We start from the raw sequence: 20103 nt of genomic DNA, 5'->3' as shown, positions 1-20103 counted from the left end.
TACAGCAACTTCTGTACGTGTTATCACTAATGGTTTATTCAATTGATATGGGAAAAAAGTCAGGAAGAGAACAAAAAGAATGTGTTTTCTGGATTATGTTAAGAGCAATGACCTACCTAATTTACAACTATTTCATGTATTTTATGGAAGAAAAAAAATAATCTATGAAATTCCTGAGAAAGCATAAGTTTTCAGTAATGCCTGAAATATTTCAATAGACCTCTTGTGGTAAGTGAAATCTTTAAAATTCAACTTTCAGACCAATTGTTACCATGCAGTCTCACAATCATTGTACAATTCATGTCTAATTACAAATGCATACCAAGCAAAAAAACTCAAACCAACACAAGAAAGGCAAAAAAAATATCCAACATAGAAGATGTAGTACACATATACAGTTTCAGCAAAAATTGCTAAAAACTCAACTCCACGCAGAGAAAAATAAAAACTTGTCAGCTATCCCTGGAGCCTCTAAACAACTGTAAGTAAAACTTGTGCTTCTTAACAATATCAGACAAAAAAAGTAGGACTACTGAGTGCAATCATTGCTCACACCATTTTGAGGATTTAATTTCAAATTATTATATGACTATTTAATAGCAACAGCAGCATATTATGCAAAAAATTTCATGTGTTGACCAAGTTCCATTTCCCTTTTATGCCCATTCCCCACTCTACCCCGAGGCAAAGAGCTCAACTCCCATTCATTTAAAGCTACTGTCAGTCAAGATGCATTCATTCGTGGTAACAGCGATGATATGGTATGAAGATGATGGTGATTTACAAGCCATTATAATGTGGCCCCCATCTTTTATTGATATGATCAAAAGTATGAGACACCCACTGCTGCTCAAGCACTTTGTATCTTTCCTTGCATATGTAGAGAGGTTTGCCACGCCTGTTTAAAAAAAAACAAAACATACTAATGGTTAATACGTCACATAAAATGGAAAACAACTTCATTGTTAAAACAAACATTGTCAATATAAACAAATATATAGAATATTCATATTTCATCCTTCCCCTCCCCCAGAGAAGCATATATTTTTATTAGTAGGGGGCTTTTGGTTTTAAGTAAGATTGCTGCACTCCTTCTCCGTCTTGGAGAAACTTGCAGAAAGTGGGTGTTTTCCCTTCAAGGAAAGTAGAGACTTTTATCTGCTACTGCATTATATATAACTGATACACACAGAGCAGCAACAATAAAACGTATATGTAATTAAATCATTACCTAAGATCTCTGTCTTCTTCACCATGTGCATCTAGATAAACAGAGCCCCAAAGGCAGAAACGATGGCCTCTTATGATGATGATGACAGATGCATTAATCAAAAGAAATATTCCTGTCCCAGCTCCACAGTTTTGTGAATGCTGTATAATTATGAGTGCAGAAAGGGAAGAGTACAAAGATTGTTAGTCTCTGTTAACTTTATAACAAAAAGGACTTTCAAAATATAAACTAGTTTTTCTTGAAACATGCATTATTTACTAGGGTACAGTTTGATAAGGTATATCCTGCCCCAAAATTCACCAGACAAACCAGAACTCTGTATCTTGTGCTGCCATAACTTTACATACAAAAATGGTTCTGATAACACAAGGGAAAGTACTCATATTCTGTGAAGAGTCACATAAGAAAAATGAACAAAAGCATTCTCTACAATATTTATAATTTGATGTATAACAAACCATTTAGAATCACCAAATATTCTGCATAGATGGCAAAAAAAAAAGAGAAAATAGTTAAAAAAAAAAAATCTTGCTTTCTCTATCTATGCTCACAGATCTAGTATGCAGTTCTACAAATCTTTTGTTTAATTCCTGTTTGCTTCTGTATGTAAAGTATGTATTTTTTTCTAGATAGCTTTATTACAAGCAAAGGGTATGACTCCACTGACTGAAGTAAAATGTAATTAGTTACATAGGTTCTTAATTTTTTCCAACTGTTTGCATGAAGCATACATACACCTTGTATGTAACTGTTAATTGCATTTTAAGTTTTGCCTACTTCTCTCTTCTCCCACTGTAATAGCAGAATAAGGGAGAAAGATATGTGTAAGGAATTACATGATCCTTATGGAATTTATTTGGGCTTGACTTATGCCCTAGCTATAAATTTCTCCTCAGTTTTGCGAAGCCCATGTATTTCCAGACTTCTTGTAACTGTCCAGTGATAAGAGCATTCTGAAGGCAGCAAATTTCAATAGGTTCAAATGAAAACAATGTGTCAACACTGCCCACAACCGCTTTTTAAGAGTTTTTCCACAAGGGGAAATTAGGCCAGAGGCTTAAAAAGATTAATAAAACTGTTTTTCAGAATCCAATCTAGGTTCAAGTATTAGAAATAAAGGCTTAACATGATACAAACATTCATATGAGATCAGGATCACATCAGGACCAAGCAATGGAGTTAAAAATGCCTGTCAGAATGAGAACAAGTACAGAACTGGAATTATCTCTCTTACCAGTACACATTCACAGTAACTCTGTTGTTTGCAGCATAATCCTTTCAAGCATACAAAAGTACCACAAACTAGACAAACAGCAGGATCTTTAGGAACCTTGGTACAAACAGTACAAGTCTTTCTGTGATAATACTGAAAAATGGTATTATAATTCTCAGGCAACTGAAGGAGACGTGGTAAGTCCCACTTCGGCTCCTGGACAAGCAAAGCCTAGAAAGAAAGAACAATGTATCAGTTCTGCACATTCACTTACATAAAACTAAGACAAGATTATCGAAGAACGGAAGAATGTCATTCTCTCAGTCCTTCTATATTTCACATACTAGGAAGTGTCGTGCAACAGTCCCCTGCTTCTGCCTGAACACCCTTCCTGTGGACACATTTTGTCTTTTTAACAGGTACAAAATGAGTGCTAACCATTTCCCAAGGATGTTTTCTAAATGTGAAATCACTGAAGTGCAATAACCTTCATGGCTAAAACGGAGAGGACTGCTGCATCCACATCCACTGGAGGAAAAGTGAAGGAAAATTCGGCTTATTCAAATCCTGTTTTTTTGTTTTGTTTTGTTTGCTTGTTATTGTTCTTGGGGTTTTTTTTTCGCATCTTTGGCAGAAGATGCAGAATCTGTTACAAGTAAACTGTTAAACAGCTTTTATCATTTTGATCTTTTTCAATACTGATGATGATTTAGATTGGACATAAGGAAAAAGGTGTTTTTTTTTGTTTGTTTGTTTGTTTTTACAATAAACATAAAGCATTGGAACAAGTTGCCCAGAGATGTGGTGGATGACCCGACCTTAATATTGAAGACCTGGCCAGACATAATCTGGCTCTGAGCAACCTAATCTAACCATGGATGTCCCCGTTCACTGCAAGGGATTGGACTAGATGACATTTAAAGGACCCTTCCATCTCAAACGATTCTTTGATGCTCAAAAATATCGCTAGCATCTAATAGGCACAACAGACTTCTGCTAAGTATTTTCTTTGAAGAAAGCTTCTGTTACATGACCTGAATAGGCACTAGGTGCAGAAAATATGGGAACAGTTAGAAAATAGAAATGCCATCCTTAGATTATAATGCCTCCAGTAATCATATTGAAAATAGTTAGGCTTTCTTATTCCTTTTTGTAACCATTCAAATCCATATCCACTAACTAACATTTCTAATCACAATCTCTTTCTTATATACAAGTCAGGTTCTCTGATCCTACACAAGAGAGCATGTACACAGTCAAACAAGTGGCAGCTGCTTCTGCATCAGCACCACATCAGCTACACTTGCATCACAAGTAGTTTTGCTACATACCTTTACTTGATCTGGATGTCTGTCTGCAAAGGAAGCCAACTCTGAGCACCATTGTGATATCATGTCAAATGCTGGCACTGGCCAATCAAGACAAGAGGCACTGGTGAATTCATCAGATGACTGAAAAGATGGTAACAGACCCAGACAGCTTGCAAGAACTGTGAATTCTTCATCTTCCTTTTGATACAAAACCAGAGATTTTAGATTAGTGCCTGTGCTTTAAATTTTTATATTTATTAGACTATACACAGTTTATTTAAAAATGTCTCTATTCCAATAGCAATAGCAAATATATTAGCATTATTGTACTAGAATATATTCACAAAAACAGAAAAGGTTCTATTTCCTAATTTCTTCTTCCAAATTATCTCAAACTGGATTCTCAAAATAAAACCAGTCAGAATAGGAAAAACAGAACAAACAATAAAAACCAAAAAGTTTGTAGCGGTAGGTGATAATTTTGATGCCATGAAACGAGAAGCAGAAAACTATTTAAATCAGCTTAATATCTCACAGAGCTTAAGCACGATTGTCTACTGATGCATTGTCTCTAAATTAAGCAAACTCAGGACTGAAGTCTAGTTTGTGTGCAGATTGTCAACTCTGCAAACGCACTGTAAGTTTTAAAGCTCTGCTGTAATTTATGAGACAGATAGGTATGATCAGTTAAAATAAGCACGTATCTGCTGTGAGTCTTTTTGTTGTTGTTTTGTTTGTTTTAAATATAACATTTTTCAGGGAAAACGCCCTGGAAAGAAATACAAAGAAGAGAAATAATGTTGCAGAGGAATAGGCGTTAAGAAAAAAAAACATCAAAATCAATACAATAGCTTTTAAGTGGATACATTTGAGTGCGCCCTTCCCAGTCTGTACCTGGCAACTAGGTAAATCCCCTCCAAAAAGATGGTGTTGAAGTAGGCTGGTGATCCTGAGGAAAGGTAGGCAGAACTGCTGCAGATAGCACTCTACAGAATCAGGATTTACCTACAGGGGAAGGAAGCAATTACTAAATTCTGAATAAGCTGTCGCCAATGTAAGAAACTGCAGTATTTGTCAAATGTATCCACATGCACTCCCATTAAGATACAGTGTATCACACACATTTCCAGGGCTGGCAGTCCACTAATAATCTGAAAGAACTTTGTTGCTTCCAACCCCCTGCCCCCCTCCACAGAACTTCCCCAGGCAGATACTTAAACATTCAGTTTTCCAAGTTTCCGAAAGGCTTTTTGTGCATATGATTAGAACACGCAATTACAAGAAATATTTGTCAACAACTTTCTCAACGCAGCACTGTCAGTAAAAGAAAGGTTTGCATAGACAAATTCTCCCAAGGGGATGTGCTTTGATCTAGAAAATAGAGTGGTACTGCAGTCTTTAGCAAGATCAGAGAAAAGTCATTACAACAACCACGCTGAAATACTTCAACAAGAGATAGAAAAGGGACGTTATATAAATTTTCAAGAGATTTGCCAATACCACTGTTAATTCATCAGTCTCTTGTTCTTCATATATCTTCCCCATAGACAGCTCGCTCACCACATGACCCAGCAATACTTCCCAAGATTTTTCTCCATTGCATGTATTCTGAAAATAAAGAAATAAAAATTGCCTGGTCACAAAAAGAAGAATTTCCTGTAAAAGAAACAGTGATAAAATACACATTCTTTTCATCAGCACATGCATTTTGACTGATAAAGCTGCATGTTGTTTAAAATAATTTTACAAAAAGGAAATGCATTTAGTTCATAGAATGAAATACGATTTACTACCTTAATTATATATATTCTAAACAGTGTTCTATGAAAACACTTTTTTTTTTTTTTTTTTTTTTTTTTTTTTCGAGAACATAAAAATGTTTAAAGTTAGAAATAATTGCTTTATGGATAGATTGTGTTTTGGCAGAACTTGAATTTTAATAAAACTGATTTTAGAAAATGATTTTTTCCTAAAACGCATCAGAGTAAGTTACAAACTCTTGCCATGTATTGTAAATTGAAACAAGTCTATGAAAAAAAAAAAAAAAAAAAAAAAGTTGTGTTTGAAATGAACAGTATCTACTGCAGATGGGAAAAACATGTTTAGTAGAAAGAACAAATAGCCACTTAGCTTTGCATCACACCATTTAAAGGCAACAATTACAAAAGCCATCAGAAACAGAAAGCTGTATTCCCATAATTACTTTTCTTCCAAGTCATACCAGATTGTACCTAGGGAAATCACAGTAAGAATTCTGAGCTACGTTAGTGGTTTGATCACTTGGTGTCAACAGAGGGGAAAGACTTCAGCTCAGGCATGGCACCCAGAATACCGAACAAAGACTCACTTGGCATTATCCACAAAAGACAAAAGTGTGATCTCTGTAGGCATCAGAGGATCAAAACATCCAGCGTTGTCAGCATGCAAGAAAAAGCCAGCCTGAACCAAATTTTTAAAACCATTTGGGCCTTCAGAAACTCTGAGGAAAAGCTATGTTCCTTAAATAAAGACAATTTCCTTCATCACATGCAAGCAAAGTACTTAATCTGAGGACTACGGCTAAGATTATGTTTGCTAGGTAGGCATTAGCAGGAACATGGCTGATGAAAGAAGAGATGGGCCACAGCAGAAATGGGAGAGAGGAAGAGGAAGCTGTGCAATTACCACCAGCCAGCACTCAGAGATCTCTTGAACACACATTGGGTCCATGCAGCAACATTATGCAGGATGAAGAAGAGGAAGAAAATCCAGAAATACATTTGGGGAAGGACAAGCTCATCTGTGGGCCTTTTGCAAAACTACTGCTCTTGGGCTGGAAGTCAAGAAGGAAAACACAAGGATAACGTAGAGAGTAACCTGAGCACGTACAGCCAAGCTTCTGTCAGAACTTGGACCTCTGTACACAGATGATCTACACAAGACAAGAGCAAGGAGGAGGATGTTTTTAAGAGGGATTGAGAGACTCTCCATGCAGAATATATGCAGCAAGGAGCAGCATTCCTATTTACCTCCTACTTCTTTGCTCTACCACTCAGAAAACTGTCAATTTCCAATGGGCTTATCGCAGGAGAAAAGCCAAAATTCTCAAGCTGACAGAAGTTAATTTGTTGGGCTCTTTGAACCACATTAGATAACAGGATCCATTCACATTAACGTCCTGTTTAATATACTACAATTTCCCACTCATTCTTAACATCCAAAGACAAGCATACCAGTGAAAATTTCACTAAAATGGAGCTGTCTTCAATATCAAAAGAAACAGCTACTGTAGAAAACCATTATCTGAGATATTATCATTATTCGCAAGCCTAAAGCACAAGTTTCTTTATGTGCTGCAAATGCTTTTATGCTTCTATAAGAAAACATCTTAGTAACACAGGTAGCAAGCTTACTTGTCAATGCCTTAAGTCGGTTTTTATACAATCGAATCTCTCACTGCAGACAGCAAAATAAGCATTGTAAATGTATGTTCAGATAAACCCAAACTTCTGCTGCTAACAAAAAAGCAGCCCGTGTTTATCACATGGACTACAAAAGAATATAAACTGGTAGCACTTAATATGTTTTAATGCCTTCCACCAATGATTTAAAATTGTAGAAAATCCATCATTTGGGAATCACTTAAGTAAACAGAAAAATACAAAACAAAACCAAAAAAACCCACAACAGCAACATTCTTAAGCAAACGTTCTTGAAACTGTAATGACATAAAAATACATTGAAAGAATTACATGAATGGAAATTTAATGAAGTGCACTATTATTCAGTGTTGGCCAATGCATGTCATTGGCACCTTGGAGTACTGACAGACCAGAGCTACAAATCCAACTTACACGTGAAATGCAGGTCGTGTTTCTCAGTGTGCCTTTCACTTTACAGCCAACAGGCTGTAGAGGAATACTCCTGCTTCCATTTCCTCTCTTGCCCCAACACTTCCATCTTTTCCGTTGGTATGCACAGGCAGCCTTCTGACTAATCAATCCATTGAGCAGAAGACTAGCTGAAGGATTAAGTGAATGATAGTGCCAGTGCAGGAAGAAGGTGGGGAAGACTGGCTAAGGGAACTGTGTCTTTTGGTAAGAACTGGCATTCAATCAGCTGAGCTTCCCTTTAACTCGTAAATGCCATCAAAAGATAAGGAAATGATAAGGAAATATTTCCCCTATTTAGTTCACACTTTTCTTAATTTCCTTCTTTGTTTCTCACCTGAGCACCTCAGACTGCAAATTGAGAGACATGAGGATGGCTAGCCAAGAACAGCGTGAACAAGAAAGGTTTTTTCCAGCAATAAGCTTGTCTGCCTGTATGTCTGGTAAAGGAGTGGTGCATCTGACCAACACACGGTTTATCTAGGAAGGAATACTACCTTTTTACCATTGTAACAAACTCAAAAGTGATACTACATAGTTATAATCTCAAATCTGAAATTCACTTCTGGAACTGGAAGGTTTCCCTGAAATCTGCAAAGCCTGTAAAAATGGCACATACAGAAACAAAATACTCGATTTTTGTTAAGAAGAAGCAAATTATTATATGTAAAGCAGAGCATTTTGTTACATTTTTACCAGGAATATAAATGAAAAATTTTAGTAATAAATAGTAATAAATGAAAAATATTAGTATTTTAATAAATTAACCAACCTTTTTGAGAGCTCCTGACTGCTTCCATGCCATCCTATCTTCAGCACTGCATTTAACAGAAAGTGCTGCCAAGGCTTGGGTGTACAATAAAGTAAACAGCACCTTTACAATGCAGGTGAAGTGTTCTGTAAAACAAAGCAAGTCATTTACAAACACTTTATATTTTTAGCAATCATACTGACTGCAGAGGCTTTAGCTAAAGATTTTTTTGTTTGCTTTTCACTTGAAAGTATAAAAAAAACCCAAAGACATAAAACCATTATATTTACTTACTTTCAAAACCAACTTCAGTACCCTAGTGAACTGAACAAGTAAAGGGCAAGTAATTTGCCACTGTTCCATATGTTCATCTTAATCCTGATCACAAGTAATCTCTCCTAAGGACTTGATGGTGTTACAAAATTCTGTTTTGTCCAAATGTTGCCTCATGTTAAGCCACTGACTACTGATGGCTACAACTAACTAGGTCCTGTAGATGTAAGCTAGCATCCTACCACACCAACTGGTAATGACTTAATTTGAGTTAAGTCACAGTCATACAAATACTGGAAGAGTTAATTTTGTAAAGAAATCACAGCACAAAGGACATTTATCATACTCCAGTTTCTTTCTGCATCCAGATAAGGATCCAGTCATATCAGACATGCTGCAAATCACTCTTACACTGAATAATTATTAACCAAACATCATGTGAATACAGAAGTAGGATAAAGGACAGATTATTGTTTTAGAACTTGGTTTAAAAGAAAAATCTTTATTTGCTTACGCTTCTTCATAATATTTAAAGGGCTTATCTCCTACATATAAGCCGCAGGAAAAAGGCTTTGAAATCTTTTCTGGGAAGCTAATAGAGTTGATATGCAATGTCCTAAAACTGGAACAGGAAAAAGGTGAATGTAATCATCTCTAAAAGGAAAATGCAGCAACAACCTCTGTCTCTTTTTACTTTGGGCTGTATCTCTCTTTGCAAATGATCTGATTTCTAAAAACTTCAGGTAGATCAAAGAAATTTCTATCATTAGTTTTACCACTTCTTAAAGCACAACTATAACAGCAATATATTAAATCTAAAACAATGTACACAAAAATGAAGATTTTATTAAAAAAAAAAAAATCTACTGAAGCTTTGAAGTTAAGCAAAATAATTTTATTTATGTAAACACCTTACAAAAATTGGGTTAAACTTCATTTTTTCTTCCCAAAGGATTTTAACAAGCTTCTTACATGAAGATGAAAAGGAGATAAGCGAGATGAAATGCCTTCCTTCTCTTTTCTTCTACCTGGTATCAAAAACAACTACTGATTTCTGAAATGAACACACCTAAGACTTAGGTGCATAATGAAGTTTATGAACTAACAATTGTTTTTATATTTAACAAATGTTTACAAATGAATGCGGAGATAGATTTTGATACTTTTAATGTCATTGAGTGTATAAAACAAGCATAATTTAAGCACTTAAAAAGATTGTTTATTCTAATGATGAAATTAATACTTTTTTTTTTTTTTTTTTCTCATTATCTTCCTGACTTGTTCACATCAAACATGACAACAAACTCCGCTACACTTCACTCAACCAATTCTTCAGCAGGTAGCATTATAGCTGGCTTTCCTCTCCACATTTTCCCAGAATGGGAATCCATCATATCCCATTAACACTCTAGGCCACACTTTTCTCCTCTGCTGAGACTTCTACTTCCTTAGAAATCCTTCTGAGGAATAGAAGGGGTAAAATTTCAGTAAGCTTTTTGGGCTGAGATGCACAAAATTCAACTATGAGCACTCTGAGAATTTATAATTGCCTCTTCAGCCTGAGCTACAGCCTACAACTGCAGCTATAAATGACCTCAAGCACAGAGTTCCAACTCAGCCAATAGCAGACACAAGCAATAAAGACCTGTGAAAACAATAATGAAATTGTTTTTTCTGCAGATATAACTGACTCAGACAGAAGTAAAAACTTCAAATTTCACAATCTCCTATATTCATAAGACAAGCTTACTGCAGAAGTTATCTACTTTAAAAATATTTGGTGCTGCTCTAGCTTTAAAAAAAGAAAAGGATTCAAAGAGAATGTAGGCAAGTGTGATTGCATACCTATGCAAGTACCAGTTGTCTTCCCAACCTCTTGCCTAACTGCAATCTCTTTTGAATACTGACTATCTTACATGAATATGAAGACCAAGTGGGGCTCCAAGAACTTTGGTGAAGCAAACACTCAGCAAGAAGGTTGCTATTTTGGCTAATCTACCAATACAGATTAGCTGTAATGGTTCTCACACATTTGCTTTATCTCTTTACATATTGTGTTAAATTTTAAAGTTTAACTTTTGATGTTCTAAGTAATACGAATAGCTCTCTTTATTCTTAAAATATTGAAGAACATAATTCACTCAATTCAACCAGAAGATATTAACACTCACCTGAGAGAACATTTTGTTGTTCTTTTCTTTATATTTTAGTCACATGTTCAAAATCAGAACAATAGATATATTGAAACAGCTTAGTTAGCTCAGCTAAAAACACTGGTATGCATCTTTTGTGTTTTGATTAAATTGTTCATAATTTAAGTGAACAGAAGACAGCACTCTTGAAGCATGAAAGGAGGTTTGGAATACACCACCCAAGAGACTCTCTGAGCTGGGCCTAACAAGACAAGCAGGATCTGGAGATAGAGAGCAGTAACATCTGTATTTTAAATACTGCCCTCTCTGTCCTTTGCTTTTTCTTGGAAATTCTAGGCTTTGCTGACTAGAAGAGCCTCTTAGAAAAGTTCTGTTTGCCAGCTGTGTTTGAATACAGCCTGTGTCAATAACAGCTGAGAAATGATTCCAACATCTAACTGAAGAAGAAGCAAAGTGTGCAGAAGGCTTTCTCAGTGGAAATCAAGATATTCCTCCCTAATACAACATTGCAAAGATTTCGGTTGTATCAAAATTATTTATGCCAGTAACAACAGTCTGCATTTCAATTATCAGATTTGCATCTTGGAATTTATTTTTGTTGCAGGAAAATCAGACCACTGATCACCATTCAGCAGTCTGCCACAGCCATGTCCTCCTCTAAATAGTTTCTTCTGTGATCCTACAGTGCACACATGGCACTCCTTAATATGCTAAAACTATTACATTTACTCAAATCTGATCTTCGTTAAATATGATTCTTCCTCATCTCTAATTCAACCCCATAGCTTATTTTTAAATTCACTAGAGATCTTTATATCTTACATATATGTTTAAAAATAAATTATTGTTGTATTTACTTACATAACTCATAAATGATGACGAATTTGTTTTTTTGAGAACAGAGAATTATGTTCCAAAAGCACACGTTCAGCTAATACAGGAGAGTGCCTGGGCTACTATTAGGAGGTCCTGACTTCTGTAAAATTTCATGGCATATTTTCAGGAAATAGATAAATAAATAAAATCAGAGGAGCATCTCAGAGACAGTCTGCTAGTCTGCTGTATAATGAGGGCCCAGGCTTAGAGACATGTATTTTATTAACAAAAACATCCCAGGGGAGCTGCATTAATAAAAAAAACCACTAGGATGACCAACTATCATCCCACTATTATATGAAATTTCTTACTACTAAAATGAAAGATACTTGACATCTGCAGGTATCCATAACTGTAGAGCTGTTACATTCTCATCTAGCACAAAGAGCTGCTTCCTTCCTTTGTGAAGCGCTATCTTGTCTGCCTTTCTGTTGATGCTGCACTGTGTTTTCTTAATGGCCCCCTGGTGGAGCCTGTGCACTTCTGTTGTTTTTTCCCCCTCTAGTAATTCTAAAGATTGCTAGTATATTTGTAAGCTGTGATGCCTTCATCCCTTCTGCTGCAGATGATACACTGTGAAACATCCTGCACTAAATGCAATTAGGACTTAGGTATATGCCTACAAAGACTAATTAGTACTATTCTGACAATCTAAAAGTTACATTAGTAAGACTAGGTCACTATAAGTGAGAGAGTTTAGTACTCAATTTTTGTTCTTATTTTTGCACAACGTTGAGAAATGCTTTTATGTTCCTACTTGTAAAAAATTTTTGGAACGAAATTACTTCACAGCACCCTATTCCATTAAGAGCCCCTTAAAAACAGAGTTTAAAATACCTTAAGAATAGAGTTTATATAGGAAACATTTCAAAAACCCTAGCTTTAGTATTAGTGCAAGAAGTGTGCAGGTTAGTGCATTATCAACAATCTTCCAGTTTAATTGTTAGCAAATCAGATAGCATATGCTGGCAGGTGATGACAGCAGAAAGAAAGCAAAAGGAAGAATCTTCGAGTGAACTCAAAAGGGCATCTTCATATAAACAGCCTTTGAAAATTTTCTTCCTCATCTACAACTTGATCAGTTATTTGAACAAGTATCTTCAGAACAGAGCGCTGAACTTAATACAATCTATGAAAGGCATACTGAAAGCCTCTATATATACAGATAAATACTTCAGCTTCCACATTCAAATTCGATACTATTCAAGTTGATTACATTCATCCTATTTTTAGACAAGATCCTTATCCAATCATTAAAGGAAAGCTTGAGTGTTCACCCCGGTGCTGCCTGCTCTACTTTCGCTGCATGTCATTGAAACTTTAGAGAAAAAAGAACATGTCAGAGCATGCAGGTCAGACCCTTCAGCATCCAGGCCTTATCAGAGCTGGGAAAATAGAAATAAAGGTGTGTGTGCAGGCTGAACTTAGGTGTTACACACTAAAGAAGAAAACCTTTCCCACAGCATATGAAAGTTAGGCTAAACTCTCAGTGTCACTCTCACATCACAGACGCTCCAAGCAGCACCGCTGGGCTGCACAGTGGAGCCCCAGCTAATTTCCGCCCCTCCCTGCATGTGAGGCACTGAGGACAGCACCAGGCCACTGACAGCCAGCTAGCTCAGCAATGGCCCTGTGCACCTGTGAGCCACACACACACCTAGAATCAGTTTTGTTTTGTATTTTTAAGTACTTTGCAACAGTGATTTTATTTATTTATTTATTTTAATTTTTATTTATTTTACTTTCAAAGCAAAACAGAATTTGAAAACAGTAGAAGCGACAAACACTGTGCAATTACAAACCTGCTTGCAGGGGTCTCAAGTCAGGTCCTTGGACAATAAAAATTTTCACATTTAATGGCAACTATGAAGAATAGTTTATTTTTAATTAAGAGATTTGTTCAATATATAGGAATTGTGTCACCAAAAGGCTGTAAATTTGGTTTACAAGGACAATTAAGTTTTTAGCATCCAACAAGCTGCTGTCTCCATTTCTGTACTGCCTTTCTTCATACAGAACACCATTTTGTATTTCGATAAGAAAGGAGCTAGAGCTGCTAAAAAAACAAAATCCTCATTTACTGTTACTCACTGTTGGTAAGTCCCAACTGTGAACTGCCTATCCTCTGCACTACAGCTGCAACAAAATGAAACCAGAACCTCCTTTGTGGATTATGTGTTTAGTCTTGAGCACATTTCAAAATGCTGAGCATGTAAAACTATAAAAGCTACACCCATGTTCTAGTATCAAGCATTTTAACAAATTATGATTAAAAACATAAAATTATTTTCATTTATTGAACGCAGAGGCTATTTTGCTGATTACACTACAAAAGAAGTATACTGTATATTTTTCATTCTCTTCTTGACAAATTCGGTAAGTGCTTGTAAATGCCCTGACCTCCACCACAAAGTTCCTCCAGCAGAAAAGGATTTAATTTGCTGTGTTCGTTGCGATGTGTCCAGATCAATTTTCTTCTCTGAGTGAAAAGGCTGAACGTTAATGGCATTTTTATTACTTAATTGATGTCAGATTGTAAAAGATACTGACAGCCATCCAAGAGTTAATAGGATAGTTAACACAACTCTTAGTGCTGTATCCGAAGGGCAGAAGATGAAGTTTGGGTCCTTTCCTTACAGAGCCCTCCTGTTTGCCTATTCTAAAAACAGTTTTAATGAACAGAAAGATGATTTAATACTTGAGCTATTTTAGTTTCCTATAAGGATACAAATATTGCTTCTATGAACACATTAACATGCCTATAAAAAAAAAAAATACTGCAGAACCAGTCCCATTAAAAGACAGCACTAAAAGAGGAAGGAAATCTTTCATTCTCTAAGCCCCAAACATTCTTCATCACCATTACCATGAGGTTCTGCAGCACACTGCAACTACACTGCAGATGAGGCGGTGTTAAGTCTTTTATTAAAAGAATATACTCAAACTTATCTATCAGCACACTGGCGCCTGCCCTGTCTGAGTGCTGGTGTCAGCCAAGCCCACAACTCCTGCACCCTGCAATCACCTCAAAGCAGCAAAGAACATTCAGGAAGCAGCAGGGTCAAACATGGATTTTTCCATCTGTCCCTAGCCTGGCATGTGACCCAGCAAAACTCATTTTTACCTTTTCACGCCTAGCCTCTCTACCAAGAATTAATGATATCTGCACTCAACTCTGTGACCTATACCCCCAATTACAAAAGTTCTACACAAATATGTTATTACCTATTTTTCTGAACTGCATTCTACACCTCAGGACAAAGTATTATGAAAGATCTTTTCACTCTGCCTGTTTTGATGAAGCAAAAATTAGAAAGATAAATACTAATTTATTTCTGATTTAATGCTCTGCAGTTGTGAAGCGGTTACATTCATCACCTTCCTGCCGCCTGCCTTTAACCTTTCAAATGCAACAAATACTAAAGCTAAGAGCAAAATCAAGATGTGCTACTGATGTGTAGTATGTTACAGACTTATCCATAGGATGCCTTACCATCACTAACTGAACACTGCCTTTCCTAGGATAGGCTTTCATAAATGGTATTCTTCAGTGCTGTCATGGTTCCATGTTTTTGTTTTTGTTTTTTGTTTTTGGGTTTCAGTATTCCACATCAAAACATCATGTAGTATATGGGGCATTAAGGTGTCACTGCCCCAATCCCAGGTACCTGTCCCTGTACATTACTGAAGTCACGGGATCTGGCCCTTCCGGGTGGGGGGGCCGCTCACTTGCTGCCTGGCAGTGGGTGCTGGAGGGTGCTTTCCTAGCCGTTCCAAGCTTTTCAGGTTTGAATCGGTCCCGGGAACTCTCTCTCTCTCTCATCTTGTCTGGTTTATTAATCTCAATTTCAATTAAATTGTATTATATTTTGTTATTTTGTATTGTATTTGATATTATAGTAAAATAAGTTTTCCTCCATAGATTGTTGCCGCTGTTCTTTTCCTCCCTTCCTTCCTTCCCATTTTTGTGGGACTGGGGTGGGGAGGGGAGGGCAGAGGCCTGTTGCCCCGGTCACAGACATAGATTGGTCTAGTCAACTCCATGACAAGTGCTCAACTGTAAGCTACAAAAAGACTATCGTTTGGACTTTGGCTTGACCACTCCCTTCCCTGAAGTTTCTCTGTTTAGGCTATATTTTGCTGCTCTTAACTCCAACAAAGTTAGTTTACATTAAAACTGGTTTAAAAAAACAGAATGGTAAGTGTTTTCAACAGTATGCTTCCTACTCCAGATTTTTTACCTAATAATCATTGGACATGTTTAGTCCATAAACACATACAACATAACAAACAACACAACCCACCATGTTGACTGACACAAAGTTGTTTGAGCTCAAGTTTTAACTCAATTTGAACAATCAGTAGTGAGGACTGAACACTTCCTTCAGCAGAAAGTTAGGTGTATGTAAAACAGCCCTCATATTTACCTATTCAGAAATTAGCAAAAGCCAGTAGGCATGAAAACAGCCACACAGATCCCAAAGCAGATTAAAAAAATGGTTTTGCTCTCTTTAAAAATCAAGGTATAGCTATAAATAATCAAAGCAGAGAGCAGAGGGGCTAAGTCACCATAACCTGAAGCATACACTACTAGCAAGATGGACAAGTTTCATCTGATCCTTTTATACAGAAAATTATGTTTTAAAACATTTTTCATTGCTAAGATCATAACCGTGGTTCTTAAATTAATATTTACTCCAAATTTTTTTAATATGCTGTCTCTACTAGGGTTGCAACATCACAGCAATTACCTATTATACACAAGTGCTGCAATTTAAACTCTGAATTTCAAACTAAATTACAATCTTTCAGCCTGAGGCACTCAGTTCAACTTGAAGTATTGAGCTGCCCGTCTAAGAGATGAAGGTCAAACAAAGGACACCTCTCCTTCAGGAAAATAAATAGTTTTGGCTCAGCTCTTGTATCTTTACTGAATAGGCTGACTGATAAGGTGAGAAGACAAGGGACACAGATAAGCCTGTCGAACTACAGCAAAAATTTCTGTTCAATGCCACCTTCTGTAGATAAGGGAGAAACATTATTTTAGAATGCACAGTAGACAAGCTACAATTTACAATTCTCGAAGTCACCATGAATGCACACTCATAAATAATCTTTTAAATACACATATTCTTGCAACATACCTTTGCGCAATGGCTGAGGCATGGTTAAAATCTGGATTAGCAAAAGGGACGAGACATCTCTGTAAAGTACAGGAACTTCGGGCAGCTCTTCACTTATCAGTCTGGAAAGAAAAGCCAAAGGAAATTTTTCATTCTACCATATGACTCCATATTTTATTTTGTACCGAGTGTTAAATAGTATTATATTTTATATCAAGCTTTTAGAAGCCAATCACCTGTCAAATCATTAAATTCATTTAATGCCACTAACAGATTGGAGTAACTCATTAAAAATGTTAACTATCCAGGTACCTAACTGTTGTTATTCTAAAGCTTTCAAGAACTGTCTGTACCAGTTATTTTTATATACTGACTCAATCAACATTCAGTATTTCCATTTAAAAGTTTTGGCCCTAATCTAACAAAATACAATGCATAGTTACATAGCAATGTAATTATTTGTTTTTCAAAGTATGGAATTTCACAAGCATGCTATAACAACTAATATTCAAATTGCATTGACGTTACAAGGAATGTTCCTATTGGGAAATACTGAGACCTCAGAAAAGATTTGCCTTCCTTCATGCAAGGATATGAAGATTCAAGCAGCCATCCAGGTGGAATTATCCAGTTTTACAAACTTCATTCAAAATTCCACAAAGCTTTAAGGACAGCAAATAAGCACAGAGACAGCGCAAACTTCTGAACTAGTCAGATGAATTCAATAACTTCATCTTATTGCCGCATACTTAAAAGCAGAGTATGTTAGTAGATGGGAAGCAAAAAGAATTTTCCCCTTTTTAATTGACAGGGAAGCACGAGCAAGATCTCAAGCAGAGATGTATAGCAATGCCCAAAGACATCCCCCACTGTCACCTTTCCTCTTCTGCAACACTCACAGAAAAAACAGCTGTTTCAAGTCTTATTCCCATCGCCAAACAGTGCCGGCACTAGTTGGCTGGCTGTTTAAATGCCAGTGGAAGAACTGAGATGGCGACATTAGAGATGATTATCTCCCTACTACAACAGGAGTTGCATTGTAAGGAACAAGAATAACTGATCGACTCCCCCATGGAAACCAGTCTCAGGCTGACAGATAGAAACACTGGAAAGGAAAACAGCACATACTACTGAGTTTCTCTCAATTGCTGGGAAGTTTAAGTGTTGCCTTCACACATCCAGCATTTCTTTTGAAAATCTCTTCCCTTAGTCCTTAGGCTTTTCCCATCTTTTTTCCTCTTCCGTTGTTCTCACCAGAAAGTGCAGGAAAATATCTCCCTCTCTTGGTGGGAACCTCACTTATTTAAGGCAGCTATAAACCTTCACACAACATAGCAACTTCAATGGGCCCTTCATAAAAACCATCTGAGAAAAATCAGCAAGCCAAAATGTATCCAACCTGCTACAGCTTCAAGGCTTGCTGAAAAAAAATGAGAGAAGCTGTCTGTCCTGCAGGTATATTACAGTTGATTTATATATATATATATATATATATATATATATAAAATCAACTGTGATATACACTGTAATATACACATATATACATACACACACATATATATGTGTATATATATATATATATACATATATATATCCTTATTATAACGTTAAGTCTCAAGAAGTACAGAACAAAACAGCCTCACTCAAACAGCTAGAGAAAAAGCTTTCTGTAAGGCTTTTTATATAATTGATCTGTAATTTATAATCAATCATCTAAAATCGATCATTTCAGAAAATGACTGCTCTGAAACAGTAATATCCATATTTATATATGCGTGCCTCCTAAAGAAACAAAAATTAAATTCTACAGAAGAAGGAGTATCAATTCCTGTCATGTTACCAAGTCTCTCTTTCAAAGTGATACAGATAATGGATTTGCTTATCTTACCAAGTTTCTCTAATTTAAACTACGACTACTTGTATTCTACAACCCATGACGCTGGTTTTTAAACTTGTTCTCATTATGTGATGACTGAAAAAACACGGACAATCTCTTAAACTATTTCTGATCTTTATGTTCTTAATTTACATATAGTTTTCCCCCAGAATTTAACTTGAAATAAGGTTAAGATATCAACTTTCTGGTCATGTTTATTTGAATAATTGATGTCCTTGTAGTAAAGAGCGTGAGTATTATTTAACAGTCACATAACAGTGAGGCAAATACTTAGTCTGACAAAATTAGGCAAAACTTCTTTATGTACATAATACAGTGATTGACTGTTAACGTTAAAAATAAATGAAATTATTTTTGCGTTCAGGAAAAAACAAATTGCCTGATTTATTCATTTCATATAAATTGGAGAAGTTAAGTCACATTAAATGTCAAGGTTTTACATAAGCTGCTTCAGTTTATATCGAGCACAGCAACCACATTAAGTACTTAAAAACTGCTCTGTCATTATTTTAGGGCTAGTGCAACTTCCTCATTATGACACAAACTGAATTTGTGAAACATGTTCAGAGTACGGAAATTACTCATCTGCTTATAATCCCCAGTGCACATGGGAAACCTTGATAAATCTGACTGTACAAAAACTTCTGCCACAGAAGCAGTGAATAAAATGAAAGGAAGTATAATTTCAGATGGGACCAAAGTAATGTAAAACGAATCCAGTTGCATTTGTAATCTGTGTCCATTTGAAAGTAAGAAGAGGTGGGGAAATGAACTGTACGATGAAATACAAACACACCAAAATAAAAAATGCATTGTTCAATTTTCTCTGGAACTGACCTCTGCTCCAGTCCAAGGAAATTGGGCTGAACGTCCTTGTGAGCCAACATCAGAGCTATCTATATGCTGACAGCACAATGACAGAGTCACTTCTTTGGGAATGGATACAGAGGAAGAAAAGACTCTGTTCTGCTGTGAAACAAGCAGCATCTTAACTCTACATGCAAACAGGCACGCTTTTCCTTACATAAAACCTCTTTTTTCCCTCTTCTCTCAGCTACAGACTTCAGTTTTGTTTGATACTAACATCAACTGATTACGAAGTTAAGAATTCAATAAATAAAGCGGAAGCTTTGAATTAACCTTAGGCCTCACAACTGTCAGAAACAGAAAGCCCAGGACACAGGGATAAGGACAAAGCTGAACAAAGGCTTCATCACTGAGGGCAAATTCATATTTTTTTGTTTTTGTAATAATGTGAGATGCAGCCTGCAAATCCCAGCCTGCGGAAAGGTCAGAGTAATACACAGCTACTGATGTTAATAATTAGAAGGTAGAATTCTAATATTTATTCTGGCTAAACTCCAGGATATGATCACAATTCTTAGCTGTTGCTGTGTCACAGCAGAT

At 36.2% G+C, this 20103-nt stretch overlaps 1 protein-coding gene across 1 annotated transcript in view; it reads right to left on the bottom strand.

Moving 5' to 3' along the window:
• Positions 1-780: 780 nt before the first annotated feature.
• The window catches only part of UBR3 (ubiquitin protein ligase E3 component n-recognin 3), a gene marked incomplete at both ends in the record, with an annotated part of 91150 nt that continues 71827 nt past the window's right edge, over positions 781-20103 (bottom strand). The window contains 8 exons of the mRNA XM_079539337.1: positions 781-898; positions 1232-1371; positions 2466-2675; positions 3776-3952; positions 4649-4759; positions 5255-5362; positions 8396-8520; positions 16821-16917. Coding sequence (XP_079395463.1) covers positions 781-898; positions 1232-1371; positions 2466-2675; positions 3776-3952; positions 4649-4759; positions 5255-5362; positions 8396-8520; positions 16821-16917 — 1086 coding nt within the window. The remainder of the gene's footprint in view (positions 899-1231; positions 1372-2465; positions 2676-3775; positions 3953-4648; positions 4760-5254; positions 5363-8395; positions 8521-16820; positions 16918-20103) is intronic.

This window comes from Tetrao urogallus (genome assembly GCF_951394365.1).
Source record: "Tetrao urogallus genome assembly, chromosome: 8".
Lineage (NCBI taxonomy): Eukaryota > Metazoa > Chordata > Aves > Galliformes > Phasianidae > Tetrao > Tetrao urogallus.
The sequence above is the reverse complement of the archived record's forward strand: the minus strand, read 5'-3'. Positions and strand labels throughout refer to the sequence as shown.